The sequence below is a fragment of the Monodelphis domestica genome, chromosome 7 (genome assembly GCF_027887165.1).
Source record: "Monodelphis domestica isolate mMonDom1 chromosome 7, mMonDom1.pri, whole genome shotgun sequence".
Lineage (NCBI taxonomy): Eukaryota > Metazoa > Chordata > Mammalia > Didelphimorphia > Didelphidae > Monodelphis > Monodelphis domestica.
Window position 1 is genome coordinate 290,888,320 of NC_077233.1, and position 15,668 is coordinate 290,903,987.

At 43.8% G+C, this 15,668-nt stretch overlaps 1 protein-coding gene across 1 annotated transcript in view; it reads right to left on the reverse strand.

Moving 5' to 3' along the window:
* Positions 1-6,752: 6,752 nt before the first annotated feature.
* The window catches only part of SHC3 (SHC adaptor protein 3), a 150,521-nt gene continuing 141,605 nt past the window's right edge, over positions 6,753-15,668 (reverse strand). The window contains exon 12 of the mRNA XM_001375787.4: positions 6,753-9,670. Coding sequence (XP_001375824.2) covers positions 9,542-9,670 — 129 coding nt within the window. The 3' untranslated portion in view covers positions 6,753-9,541. The remainder of the gene's footprint in view (positions 9,671-15,668) is intronic.

Below are 15,668 nucleotides of genomic sequence, written 5' to 3' on the forward strand. Positions count from 1 at the left end.
ATCTTAAAAGAAGAGTAGAAAGGGAAGAGAAGAGGACTACCACTAGAAGTGTGGAGGAAGATGGGGGAAAATGATCACACCTAATCGGTGTGCAAGTAAAAATCTATGCCAACAAGAGAAAGGGCCATTGGCTGTCACTTCAATCTCACTTTCATCTCAGGTGGTCAAAGAAGGGAAGAAAACGCCAATACAGAACTACACTTCTTCGCTCACCAAAAACACAGGAATGAAAGCAGAGAAGAGAAAGGGGGGATGCAGATTGGACTAAGGAAGGGATTGGCTCTGTGTAAAGCAAACTAAATATGTCCCAGAGCACTATAGATCATTTGCAGGGGCAAAGAATTGGAAGCTGGAGTGAGGGATCCCATCAACGGGGGAGGCTAACAAAGGACAGGATGGAAATGGGATGGAATCTTTTTATGCTAGAATCAATTATGATGATTTCGGAGAATCCCAGGACGCCACGTTAACTGGTGCAGAGTGAAATGAGTACAAAGAGAACTGTTTAGTTTGCAACAACAAACAATCTGGAACGGCTTAAGAACTCTTATAATCATGGTTCAGGGGACTCGTGATGCGACACAGAACCCCGTTCCCTGACAGTGTGGAATGAGACTTAAGAACAGGTGCAACGCACGTACACAAACCGTTATAGTCGTTTCCCCCTTTCATTTCCCTTCTGATCCATGCCTTCTTCCTTCATTTGCCCTTCCTTTCTTTTTTCCTTTTTCACTTCCTTTTTGCCTCTTGAGCTGCCCCTCTCTCTTCCATTCCTCATTCTTCTTCTCCCTCTTCTTTTAACCCAGGCTTCTGGACTGCCCTCATCAATTCTCTCTCTCCCTTGATATGCGCTCCCTAGCCTCTGCTCCTTAGCTTCCAGAGAGTACTAGAGGAAGAGTCTGGAACTCTTTCAGGTAAAAGGATTGGAGTTTGAATGCCATTTCTGTCGCTTACTAACTGTATGACTTTGGGCAAGTCACTTAATTTCTCAGTTTCCTCAGCTGTAAAATGAGGATTTTAATGGTTGTGCACGTCCCTTCTACCTGTCAGTCGGTAATCCTGTGATACCAGTTTCATTCTCCACTCCAGGCTTTCCAATTTTGAAGTGCCCAGCAAGAGCAGATCATTTTGTTTACACTTTCAAAGCTACTTTCCCATTATAAGAGCAAAAAGCTCTTATAATAGTCATAATGGCAGAATGGCAAAAAATGAAACTGGCATTACGGAAGCAACCCCCCCCCCCATCGTGTGTGTGTGTGTGTGTGTGTGTAGACTGACTATATATACATATAGATACATAGATTTATTTATATACATATTTATTTGTCAAGCATATCATTGCTAGCTATTTTTGCTAGTGTAAGTATTTGTATGCATAATTAAAATCCACCAATCCTGGGATAAAGCTGCTGCCTGTTTCCTGCCAGCTAAAAAAGAATGGCTAGATCTTCCTTGCTAACTTTGCAACGTGCATAAATACCAGTGTAAATGAGCTGTGATTGATTGGAAGATCGGATTGTATGTGCTTGTATAGACGGCATCCAGTTACAAATGCTTCTTGAACTCCAGCCTTCAGCTCCTCACGTTGAGATGCTCTACATGCTATTGAGGCGTGTGAAAGCGGAACCATAAAAGGGACAAAATAAGTAACGATAAGAGATGGTGAGCAGGTGAGGTTTGCGAGCCCCCGGCTGTCAGTCTCCTTGAGCACTCTTTATCTCCCTTCTACTTCTGCCACTTCAGTGACCTCATTCTTGAACACATTTTGTAGCACTTGAAAACATTCCCTTTTCGGACAAAACTTCCTGTTTCATAGTTCAAACATGGCGCTCGAACTCTGCACCTACCAGATTAAACTCTGATCTCGTACCCTGACTGGTGCCAGCTAGACACGCAAATACTGTCTCAAACAGGGCGAGTTAGCTGGTGGAGGGTGGGAAGGCATGACACTAGCTTATTGAAGGTGTCCGTCCTGAAATATTGATTTTCCATGGCGGAATTGGCCCAAAGTACATATTCAAGTAGCACATGATGAAGCGCACGAGCATTTTTAAGATGGGTACGTTTTAGTGTAAGTGAACAAAACACTTTTTATTCAAGACAAGGAAGAGCCAAAATCCAAAACAACTTTGGGTCGAGTTTTAGAAATATAAATTCTTATTTTGAATAAAAAGGCAGTTTGGTATTTTTATTTTTCTCTTTCTAAAGACTAGGCATCCCATCTTGACTGTGACTGGTCCTACTCGCAGGAGCTTTGACCAGCTCCATTTCTGACTCCCCCCCCCCCCCCAGCCCTTTCTACCACTATTCCCAGCACTTCATCATATTGAGGCTAAACTTAGAGATCAGAACTACTAAAATCAAGTAACAGGGACCAGACATATGAACCATCCCAGCAGACATGTTGTTACATTTATTAAAGATAGAAATGGGAGTGACTAGGCTACACCTTCCTAGGCAAAAGATTTGGGGACTTTAAAGAACTATCAACCTAATATGAGTCCACAGTGTGATAAGGCAGCCAAGCATGCTGAGATACAAGAATGTGGGAAAGGCTCTAGAAGTGATGTCCAAAGCCTGGAGCATTCCCCAACTTTAAGCCACTCAAACGTTCGGGGGATGGTCTGAAAAAGTCAATCAAGCATGTTCTACCAACCCTCATCTCCTTTCTTTGCCTGACCCACCCCTTCCCTGTACAATGCACACACAAATAAATGCTTGCTGTAAGATGCCCATCACTGTCGCTTTCCCCAAGTGACTTTCAAATGATTAATGACAATTTACTTTTAAGATATGACTGATTTTTAAAATCTTCCCTTATGCTTCTCACCCTCAAAAAGCCCCCAAATCCTTATTAAAATCAAGCCACGCTCTGTCTTAGATCTTCCTAGAATTCCTTTCCACTCGATAAAGAAAAGTTTCATATTCCAAGTAACTTCCCTCTTGTGAAGTTCTTTATAACAGTATTGAATGCATTGTGTAAATATAAACGATTATTTTGTTATTATCAGAGCTAGCGCATTCTTCTCATCCTTTTCATGTTATTCTTCCATATTTAATGTTTTGTCCATTATTGTGTGGTTGAAAAGGTGTCTGCTAGATTTTAGAACTGAATGAGATTCTTTGTACATATTCGAATTGGTGTGCAACCTCTCAGAGATTCAATGAAAACATCTTAGAACAACTCCAACAGCGATTGGGAGGCCAGGGCTGATGCTTACCTTGCCTCTTCCCTGCCCACCTTTCCATTTCACTGAGGAGGTTTCTATAGTGTGAAAACTTTTCTATGTGGTTTGGAGCTTTGGAGTATTTTTTGGCAAAACAGATTGAAAATGTTGTTCCTAAATTTTTAGGGATTGATGTTATGTCTGGATGGCTGCGAGCGACAGTTCTCTGGGTAATGAGACTCTGCTTTCAATACTACATACTTGCTGAATACTCAAAACTATTTGTAGAGTGGTAATTGCAGTACATGGATTTGTCACCCGAGAAGCAAACCTAGTCCTCTATTTCTCAGTATTTGGGAGATTTAAACTTTTTCCAAGCACGTTGGACAACATGTTGCACAATATCCCACTTTATTCCTCAGCCATTCTAGCTCCTTAAGCATAATCTATTAGTACTTTCTGTTGGCAGCTCTTTGGTCCTGAGTCACGATCATACATTCCTCTATTTCTATATATAATTTCTTTGATGCTTCTGTATCGGCACATTGTTGACCTCGTTCACATGGATATTGTCAGTCTAGTGTCTTTTGTGTCCATGATTAGAACTTGACCATTAATAGGCTGTCATTTGGGGTTCTGGGCAGGTAGGTGGTACAGCAGATGCAGTTGCCAGGTCTGGAGCAAGGAAGACTCATCTTCCTGAATTCAAACCCAGCCTCAGACACTAGCTGAGTGACTGGACCTAACACTTAACCTTGTTTGTCTCAGTTTGCTCATCTGTAAAATGAGTTGTAGAAGGAAATGGCAAACCACTCTAGTATCTTTGCCATGAAAACCTTGCATGGAGTCACAAAGAGCTGGAAACAACTGAAACGACCCAACAATGACAAGCCTTTTGAGTTACATCTGGGAAACCCAGTGATAGAAAAGATGGACAAATGGAGTCATTTTTCACTGTTGCTTTACAAAGTGATCTTTTATTTGATCCCCAAAGGATTTCTGCAACAAACAGCAGTTACAATTTACAACGAACTCATTAAGCATAAGCTCTGATGGAAATCAGTTCTCTTCAGGAAGTATTGCTATTTCTATGCCAGCTTTGATGAATTCTGTATTTCATTAACATTGTATAGGATTTTGTTTTGTCACCTCCATGTCAGTGTACCCACAATATGCATCAAGGCAGATCTTAACTATCAATTTTTCAGGGTGTATTATCAGTGAACTGTGACTTCAAAATGCCAGTCAACACAGTCTCTTTGTTCTTTGACGGTTTTGTTTTAGGTGTCTTGTCTGAAGAGGTTAGTTGTCAGTGTTCTTTTCATCTCTTACTTTAATTTGGTCCCTGGATTAAAGCTCAAATCCTTAGTCTCTATTCTTCCTTGGATGCACATGAAAAAAGGAGTCCAAATGCCTTGTTGATGTTGCTAGAGAAAATTTCTAAAAAGTAATTATCTCTTTAATATGCTTTTCAGGAAAGTGACATATAAGCTGTCATTCATATACTAGAGATGATGGAGGCAATATTGTGGTGTTACTCCCTCTGACTTAAAAGTCATCCTTAGCTCTGTTCAGTAGTGAGGCTTAAGACTAAGCAGCACAACATTGGATTTAAGTTATTTTCCTGAAAAATTCCCCACGCCAGAGGGGAAGATGCTAAAACATTCATCAAATGTTCTTGACATTATTTGGCAGGATATCTGTAAAAGTGTCCAGAGGGCTTTTCCCCATATGGACAGAAAATGCCACAGACTGATACACTCTCAACATACTTTTGTAATACTGGAGATATAATTTTAAACTGCACTAAGACTTTTGGGGTACCCTATCCGTGCTATACGGCTAAGCAATGCAAGTCAGACTAAGCCAAATGCTTTAGTATATCAGTAAAGGCAATGTGCTTTTAGTGGCTTGTTCAATAATCATCAGATCAACAATAAATTGTTCTGTGGCAACCGAACTTGTACTTTTTGGCCACACATTTTGCTTTTCAACTAATCTATTGTTTCCTTAGCATATAGCTCTTTTGGGGGGAGTGACACAAGCGGTTAATGCTTTGCATAAGGAACATACACACATAACCTACATTTGGAGAGATTGTTGGCATTTTAATCTATTGGTAATAAGTGTGATTGCTTCCGTTGAGATAGGATTAAGCTCACGGCAGAGGGGAAGATGCTAAAACAGTTTGCTGGTAATTCCTTTAGCACCATAATGGTTCTGAGCCAATATTGGTAGATCTTATCTAGACCTGTTGCTTTCCAGTTTCCATCACCACCATCTCCTATTACCCAACTATTCTGGCGTTCTGTAATAATTGGTCCACAAGTTTTCTTCCACATTTGAATCTCCTTGTAGTTTGTGACTTCGTTCCACCCTTCAGATGACAAGTTTCCACATTCTCTTTTCTTCTCCAGGTTCTTTACTTCTAAAGCATCTATGCTGTAGCTTTGAATTCGTGCTGAATTGTTGATTTTGTTGCTTTGACTCCTTATGTCACGTTAACTTTTTATGTTTATGTTTATATGTTGATATCAAGTATCAGAAAATGAAAAGTGTCATAGCGATGTCCCTGCTTATCTTCTACCACTCTCCCTCAGTAACTTCTCTTTATTTGAGGTCCCCACAATCCCTTAATATCCCCAATCAAAACTCTGGTAACTGTCGTCTCTCAGTCTCCAGGATGCACCCCTTTCGTCCATCAGTTCAGTTGTGTGTCTGCCTTGTAGTCTTCCTTTCCTTCTAACACCTGCTCTGAAACTAGAAGATTTCACACTACAGAGGAGGGACACAAAATTCTAGCAATCCGGAAAGTCCAGGGGAAAGAGTTCGGCCCTTCCTTCGTACCAGGGAGCAAGGCTGGTTTCCCCCCATTTCTTTTATGGAGTACTTACAGTGCCTTATATGCATTTATGAGTTACCGAAGTTTTCTCTGCATTTCTCAACTTTGGGTATCATCTGCTGGCTTTCATATTCTCTTTGCAAACTTTGACTAATTTAACTTTTTAAAACTGGGTATACTTATGGTATTAAAATAAAATATCTCTCTACACAATACTATACATATATTTTGCATTTGCGAGTGTCTGAACATGTTCTGTGTTGTCTGTGCTAGTTTGCTTTCCTAACCCCCAACTCACTCATTTCCCGTTACCTACTTCTGTGCCTCACCTCAGTGATCAATCCTCCCACTGACTCCTCTCCCATCCCTGTCCAGACCCCTTAAACAGCTCAGCTCTTCCACTCGTAGCTCCCTCATCATATTGCTGGTCTCGCTGCGCTAAGCCTTCGTTCTGAATTGTTCCCACTTTCTACTGCCTTTACCCCGACTCACAGGCGGCCAAACAAAGCTAGAAATAACGTATGCTGACTAGGTCGCTGACAAATTTGATTAACTTTCTCAATCGGGCCTTCATTGCAGCAGGCAATCTTTGTATGCCTCCTTACTGGCCCATAGCCCCCTCCCCACAGGGCTTTTCCCAGCTTCTTTATTCGTCCTCAAATATCCCAGAGCTTCCTTTCTCCACTGAGAACCTTGTCTCATATTTCACTGAAAGAAATTGGAGCCATTGACCACCAGGCATATAGTGGGTGTTTAATAGGTGTTTATTGAGATGTCTTTCGGGTGTTCACAATAGTCTTTCCAAGCAGTTTTAGCTATGCTGGCATTTGAAATTGTCCTTAGAAGTATTCCTAGATGACTCCGTTTCTCCTTTGATCCTCACTCTGACAACTGCGACAGACTCTACTGCGTGTATTATGAAACGTTGTGAGTTTTCCCCATCCTGTCAGACTCTGGGAAAATGAACTTCTTCGTGACACTTAAAGCTTATTCTTAGGAATACCGTAATCAAAATAAATAACAAAGTAGTAAAAATAAAGTCTACTAGATTCGTGCCATCAAATGGGCAGAGCTTTTCAGAGGTCCACTCCAAGTGTGCCCAGCTCCTCCTCCAAGCACCATGTTTAAATGGGCATCATCATGGCCAGCTTTCACTATGAAGCGGAGCTTGAGGGTGTCAGCTCTGCATTTTCAAAGACTTCAGTTTCTTCAGCTCTTTCGCTGTTAAATGCCTTTTAAATCTTTTCCTTTTTTAAGTCAAAGATGAAATGGATTCTCTTTTTATCTGTTGCTCTGCCAACCCCCACTGTATGTCATTTGAAGACGAGAATATCACTGACAAAAAGCCGTGTGAAGCCTCTGTCCCCGACAACGCTCCAAACGATGCTTCCCTATGTGGTGCTGGGCATGACGAGAGGCCGAAGAGGGCACACAGAGCCTGCTCTGGCCATCCGCACCAAAGCATTTCTCTATTTCTGCTGTGGCCCAACAGATCTTACCTTCTTGTGGCACCGGAACATGTCGAAAGGCTACACAGCTGCCCTCCCCGGGGCCAAGCCAATGGCATCCCACTGGTGCCAAGCAGAGCCCGACACGGAGGCTTGTAGAGCAACAGCTGACACGTTCCCGGCATGGGGATACCATGGACTGGTCATTGTTTCCGGGTTCCTGCAGGCCTTCACAGCGACTGCAGCAGCCGGTTCAGGGCACATAAAGTCACTGCTTGCTCCTTTGCTTGGCATCCTCCTCCTTTGGTCACGTCCTTCTGCCACATGACATGAATGAGGAGACCATTTTTGTCACTCATTATTAGACAAACAGAGAAATTGAGCTTATATTCTGCTTCGTAAATTTGCCTTCAAAGATTTAAGCCCTCAATGAACTTAAGGAAGGAAAAAGCTCCCAATTAGTATAAACCTTTCCTAAGAGCACATTTAGAAGAACAGAAAGAGAACTTCAGAACGCTCTGTGACCCGTACTCTCCACAGGGAATCCCCTTCAGTATTATAGTCCTAGAAAATCCTGGGGGAAAGGGTGCTCCGTGTGTGGAGGGAAAGGGTGCTCCGTGTGTGGAGGGAAAGGCTGCTCCGTGTGTGGAGGGAAAGGCTGCTCCATACGTGGGGGGAAAGGGTGCTCCGTATATCCTCAGAGCTCTGCGTCTCTCCAGAAGGTTCTGTTGGAGAGCTGTCAGACTCCCCTTCGACACCCTCGTAGGGGATCCAAAGTGATGAAAACGCAATTTTCAATGCTGAACAAAATCCATCACAATGTAACACAATACACAGGACGTTGATCTGCGGGTTTCTCGGTCAATGTGAGGCTCTGTGTCTCTTTGCCTTGAGGCTTCCGCAGGACCCTCTCTCAGGCTTGGCCCACATGTTTGGAGCCTTCCTTTCTGGCTGTGGTTGGGCCATGCTGCTGGAGAGGGGACCAGGTATTTGTAGTCCTGTACAAGTGGGGCCACTGAAACCCTTCAACCTGCACTTGAATACGCCTTGGAAGAGCTGGTGTTTCGCAGTTGGCTCTCACATGCTCGGTTCTTCTTCCTGCTCCCCAGAAGGAGAAAAGGAAGCGGAAGCGTGCGCTCCTCCATGGGGGTGGGGGTGGGGGTGGGGGGGCAGCCCTCCAGCACAAGCTCATTGACAAGGACAGAAGAGTGCACAGACTCAGCCAGCCCAGAGCCCCAGCTCTGAGGGTTCTGCCGTAAGACGAGCATCCGGGGGATAAAGGGAAGGAAAGCTCGGCGGAGACCTTGACGCCAGCCAGGCCGCCTTGGTCCCGTGCGCATAGTTGGCTTTAAGCCCCCTCTAGACCTTCGGGCTTTGGGGGTGCGGAGCACTGACTAAGGCCAGCGTCCTGCCAGCACGTGACTCTCAAAGGGGCGGGGCCGGGCCGCCTCCCGCCACCACAGACATAGACGTGATTTCTGCGGATCAAGGCAGCATCCCAGAGGACCTGTTGGAGGAAGCGAGTGCTCGCTCGGAAGTCACGCGGTGCACTTTCAGACCAGGCACAAGCTCGTCGTGCTCGGAGAACAAATGCTGCGTTTTCAGGAGAAAAAGCTTTTCTGTGAACTTCACAGAAAGATCCCCAAGTATTTCCAGTGAGCAGCACGGCCTGCCCCGCCTACGGCCCTTCTGGTCATCCAATCTAACTAGTGTCTTCACTGGACCGAAATAACATCCTCCAGAGGAAGTTTCCTCCTGGAACAGCGCAGTCCAGCCCAAGCTCGGCTCGGACAGTCAGAGTGGACATTTCAGTTAAAAGAGACCAGTCTTATCTCTACAGATGTCATAAGTATGGGTAGAAATGCAGGGTGCGAGGACGCAAGTGAAGTGACTGGAATAAGGTGATTAAAATGCCGTTTGAGGAAGGTTTTCCATGCCATTGAGCCCCTGCGTCACCCATTCCTGAGTCGCTGGCCCTCTCCGAGGAGACAAAGCTGTGGAGGATGCACGTTGAGTCGAAGCTGTCTGAGGTGCGCATTGACGGAGCAGAGCTCACTGAGGACAGAGGCTCAGCGGCGCCAGGGTCACTGCTTCCTCTGCACAGGCTGCTGAAGGCAGAGCTCGCTCCCGGCTGACGTTATGGGCAAACGGTTGTCCAGATGGTAGCTGATGAGGTGGCTGATGCTGTCAAAGACTTGGTCCTTCGTCCGCACCTGCACAGGAGAGGAGAGGTCACGAGTCAGCTCACAAAGCAAAGGAGACATCACATGGTGAACGTGGACGCCCCCCAGGAGGCTCGAATGGCCATCCTGCCCCTCCCAAAGGTGTGGTGAGTCATTTAGGGATCCTTCTGAAAGGGACCTCCCAGAGGGCCGCAGCCCTACCCGGTGGCCATTACGGGGTAACTAGCCAGTCCAGCCTTGTCTTACAGATGACGTCACTGGGGTCCGGAGAGGAGAAGTACCTACAGAGGGGCAGTGCACAGGCTCCGGCCCCCTGCCCAGACCCCAAGTGCAACTGCACGACGATGTGTCAACGAGGCCACACACACTTGCAATGGTGCCCGCTTAGTGAGTCCCTGGGCGTGGGCACAGGCGCGTGTGTGAAGCCCCCGCCCAGACTCAGTAACACCCGCGTCACTAGCTTTACTCTCTCCACAGCGGGAAGACCCCAAGATTCAGCGGCTCAGCAGAGCTGGAGCGAGTGGCCTCTACCTGCGCTCAAGCTCAATTCGGGGACACATTTGCACTGTTGGGCTGTCTCGGGACCAGGCATCGAGAAGGAAACAAGCGTCTACTCCGGGCCCAGTCTGGTCAGCAAGAGCCGTCACCGTGCGTGTGAGGCAGCGAGCGAAGCCCGCCACACTACTGCCCCCCGGAGAGCCGCGGCTCCTATCAGATGTTTCCAGAGTTTTCTTCACAAGACAAAAAGGGGCAAAAGAAAGGGTTTCTCTTCATCCACTTATCACTGTCTCTCGGACAAGACAACTCAGTTCCCGGCGTCGCCCCTGTCCTTCGAGAGGCGTTAACAATTGTTATCTTCCGTCTCCGGCTGTAGAAGCTGGGGTCGGCCAGCCACAGAGAAAGAGGAGCTGGATGGATAATTCGCTGCTACAGGGGCTCTTCTACTGCCCAGAGCACTGAGAGGTTAAGCCATTTGGCCGCAGTCACACAGCATGTGTCAGAGGCGAGACACAGCGATAGAGGGACATGTGTGTGTCCATGCACACACGTATGGGCTGTTAGTCTGGTTCAGACTCAGATGCCAGTTTAACCTTTCTGAAGGGGGCCAGAGCTGTGCCACATCCTGAGCACCACCCGGCGTGCTGAGCACCACAAAAGGAGGCTTCTCTCCTCCCCGCTCACTCTCCTTTGGGACCAATCGATTGTCACGAACACGCCTGACAGAACTTCTCTGCTTCAAACATGTCCATCGCTTTGCTATCGCCTCTTGAATACAGCTGAACAAAGTGAAATTCCGGCTCTCCCTAGTGTAAAGCCTTCTTGGGTTTTAGCTCGACATGGAGAGATTCGGGTGCTGCCCCTACAAAGCGGACCCACCTCGGGGCTGCACCCTTCCTGATCCCGGCTCTGCGCCTTGAACTCATCGCCACAAAGCGCTGGGCTCTGAGCTCCATGTTGGGGACCCACAAACAAAGTAATGAGCAGCTCTGGACGTCAGCAGCGGACCAAACTCTTCTCTCTCTGAGAGGAAAGCAGGTGAGCAAATACCATACAGGCTTAAGAGGGAGAGAATGCAAGCAGCTCCAGTGACCAGGATGGGTGACCACAGCGAGAACAACTTTCCCCACCAGCCTCGCTTCTTTGGTTACTTGCTGAATTCAATTCAACTTTCAATGACCCAAAGAAATGTGACTTCATTCTTGCAGTCTTGCCCGCTTCTTTTATTAGTAGCGATTAGTAGGACCGCAGAATCATAGATTTAGAGCTCAGATGGACCCTCGACATCATAGACCAGTGATGGCAAAACTTTTAGAGAGGCAGGTGATGTGAGAAGTATCCTCAGGTGCATGTGGAAGGGGGGGGCAGCCTGGCCCCCCATCCCTCTGGCTTTCTATTAATGAACTCTGGTGAACTCTGTGCTGGGGCAACTGGTACGTGTGCCCACAGAGAAGGCTCTGAGTGCCCTCTCGAGCACACAGGTTCGCCACCACAGATATAGACCAAATCCTTCATTCTAAATATGAGCACAAAGAGGCCCAGAGAGCTCGTATTGAATACCAGTCAGGATTAGAACACAGCTCCTCTGACTACAAATCTGGTGCTCTTTACAGGAAACCACATTGCCCCAGTCATACTTTACAGACTATTTCTAAGGGTAAAGGTCCACCACGTCCATCAGCCAGTTACTCTCCATGCTTAAACTAAGTGACGAGAGGCGATTCTCAGACACCACCAGCCGAAAACACGTCTTTATTACTCACCAGATGAAACAAAAAGTTTGGACACGTCTGGTGAGAAGGTCAAGCAATCGCAGGTCTTCAACGAAGTGTAATCAATTTTAAATGCTGCCAAATTTGGGGAAAGAACCCAGAAGGCTAAAATGCAACAGAGCCAAAATGAACTAGGTGATCAGAAGAACAGAGTCTCTTCCTCCCTCAAACGACTTAGTAAAGCCATTATGGCTAATCACACAAGAGGGTTATACTTTTAGATGATTATGACTATTAAGATGTCGCTGTTTCAAGGCACGCGTGCCTAAAATCTAGCAGCTTAATGACAATAGAACTCTCCTCTCTGCTCTGGGCAGCAGTTGCTGCACGGGCTCCTTCATGGCCAACAGTAAGCAATATACTCAACATCGGGCCAAAAGCAAGAATAAGGACATGCTCCAAGTGGAGTGGATCTCGGACGTCCTCTCGTCCAACATCCTCACTGTACAGATGAATCAACAAAAGAGCCACACTCAGGATCACACAAGACTCGCAGTTACTATATGAAATAGAGGAGACCTTTGAGGACGATAATACCGCAAAGCAAAAGATACAGGCTTACATCCAAGAATAATTTACCCTGCAGAACTGAACAGAATTCCCTTGGGAGAGGTGAGGGAAATGGGCCTCTCACAAAAAAGGGGACTTCCAAGCATTCCTGATGAACAGATCAGAGACGAGCAGAAAAACTGAGTTGTGTGAATCTCTATTTTGGAAAGGCAGAAGGTCATACAAAGGGAAAAGAGCACATATAAATATGTTGAATTGATTAACAGAGAAGGGATGGAGGGCGGGAAAAACATGGGAAAAGGGAAATCTGACTGCTCTCCCCTCTAATTAAACCCATGATTTAGCTACTTTAACTAATTACATAAATTCCTAAAGGCATGTCCGACAGGTAACCGGATTTCTCACCCTCAGAGAATCCTTTGATGGGTCAGGTACAGGAATGCAACTGAGTCCTCAGATGTCCAAAAGAGAGACTGATTTCCTCCAATTTTCCTCTCTGTCCACCAGAGGGTTTTGGGGAAACTCCTCCTCACTCATGCTTGATGGTATTCAAAGAGGCTGCTTCTAAGATGTCTAAGGGAGTCCAGGAGAGATCAGATCTGCCCCCTTCAGGCTTCACTTCCCAGCTCCAGATTGTCAGTTGGGGAAGTGTGTCTTCAATAGTTTGGCACTTTTCCTGTCAGCCCTGGGAGAGCTCCGAGTCTTGAGGGCTGTCAATCAAGCTCTTTGCACCCTGTAATTTCCCTCTCCTCAGTCCCCCCTTTGCGCAAAGTCTAAATCATGTTGAAAACACATTGTTGGCATTTGTGCACAAGCTAACTTGCATATTACTTAAACTAAAATATCTACCCAAAATAACAAACATCCTACACCCAACTAGCTTAACCTCTCTAATACCACCCTATTCTAGGGATTTACCAAGGACAGGAAAAAAGGGAACTGAATAACGAACAAGTGCAAATTTCAAACATATGCAAAAGTAAAACCAGCAAATAACATCAAAAGCAAAAGATAAACCCAACTTCCATGCAAACATTAAACTCATACCCTACGCTTATCTACTAACACCAAACATTCTACTACTCTTGTAACGTATAACATCAAACTTAGAGAAAATTTTTTGAAAATTACAGTAAACACAACATTGCATACGTTTTACAAAGAAACTAAACTCATTTTTGCAGACTACATGTAATAACATGTAATAACAGATAAAATCATACCTAAGTGATCTGTTTACATAAAATTTACATATATAACACACATACAATATATACACACATGCTCTACATACACACATACAGTTAATATTTGTGTATGTGTATGTTACATATACGTTAGGTGTGCATATACATACACTATAATATAATTAATTTACAATCCTATTATATACACTATTTACATATATTTACATATGTATTTACAATTTTGTGTGATATGGCATGTTATTTGTTATATAATGTATGTTTTATGTATGTTGTAATATAAGTCACTACCTTATCTTATTTATCTTAAACTTTAATCTTTATCTAACTAAAGGGCTATCTTAATAAAATTCTGCCGTCTACTCATATTTCTAAACTAAGTATCTACCTAATTTTTGTTAGTAACTAATTTATAACAAATTATAACATTGTTAGTATCCTAATTATACATTGTTTCACTCATTCAAATAGCAAATCAATGTAATCTAACCATGTTTATGCATTTGTGTTTGTTTCATTGTGTTGTTATTTTTGCTATGTTATGCTGTTTTGCTAGTGTTATGTTAGTGTTATGTTACTGTCGCATGTAATATATTTACCATTACTTCAGATTTTTCCTCCTGTTTTCATCTCATCTTGATTGAATAATTCTTCTTCTCCAACTCCATGGTAGTAAATATATTTATGAATGTTTGTGAATATGTGTTATGTTGTTTTGTGTTATAATACATTATCCCAAATTTTAATTCATTCGTCCATTAATCCTCTGATCCATTTCACTGCAAATTTCTCAAAGTCTTTAAATGTATAAGTTTTCAGTCTTTTTACTATGTCCATTAATTTCCTATATCCTCCTCTTCATCTGCCCTGTTCTCTTCCAAATGTCCTCTTCCACTGGAATGGTCCTCTCCTTACTGATCTTTCTGACGGTAGACTCAATTTGACTGTCGATTCTCACTTTCTACTATTTATTCTTCTTCCATTTCTTCTTCAATGATTTGTACATTTTCATTATTAATAACATGTGCTAATTTTATATGTGAACAATAATACCATGAATCTCTACTCAAAACTTTTACTGAAGATGGAGATACGAACACAATGGTATAAGGACCTACCCAATTCTCCTGTGTTGCTGATGTTTTAGCAAAATTTTTAACATATACCATATCTCCTGGTTTGATATTATGGAGAGAATAATCCAATGGACCAGCTTGGATCAATACTCCTATATCATGTAATTCTTTGAATTGTTGTTGTAAAGCACTTAAGTAAGAAGCAAGTTGACAATCTCCTCCTAAGAGAAACATATAGATGGTCTTACAAGTCTTTGTCTGTAATGGAGCATGTTCAAAGAATATTTCATAGGATGATAGATGTAAATCTCCTCTTGGTCTCATACATAGGTAAAACAAAGCTATGGGAAGAATATCTGACCATTTTAGATGAGTTTCAGCACAGATCTTCCCCACCATAGTCTTGAGTTCCCTATTCACACGCTCCACTTGACCTGAGCTTTGTGAGTGATAAGGAACATGATATATGGGTGTTATTCCTAGATTCTCATAGACTCTTTTCAGGATATCTTGGGGAAATGAAATCCTTTATCAGAGTCTATGTAAGTGGTACTCCAAATCTAGGAATAATTTCCTTAATCAACACTTTTACCACAAAGCTAGCTGTAATTGCATTTGATGGAAATGCTTCAGGTCACTTAGCTAATCTGTCACAATTGCCAGACAAAACTTGTATATTCCAGTTTTTGACATACTGATCTAGTCAATTTGCAGACTCTCAAATGGACAATATGCTAAAGGTCTACCACCTAAACCTTTCTGTCTGAATGCCTCTTGATTGAATTTTTGGCAAATAGAACAACTTGTATAGATCTTATTAGTTATAGTACTTATTCCAGGAGCTGCCCATTGTCTCTTTACAGAGTCAATTACCGCTTGAGTACCAAAATGACCTTTTGTGTGGATGGCTTGACACAAATATGTATACAAATCTTTTGGTAACAGTAGTTTTCCAGTGTCTGCAACC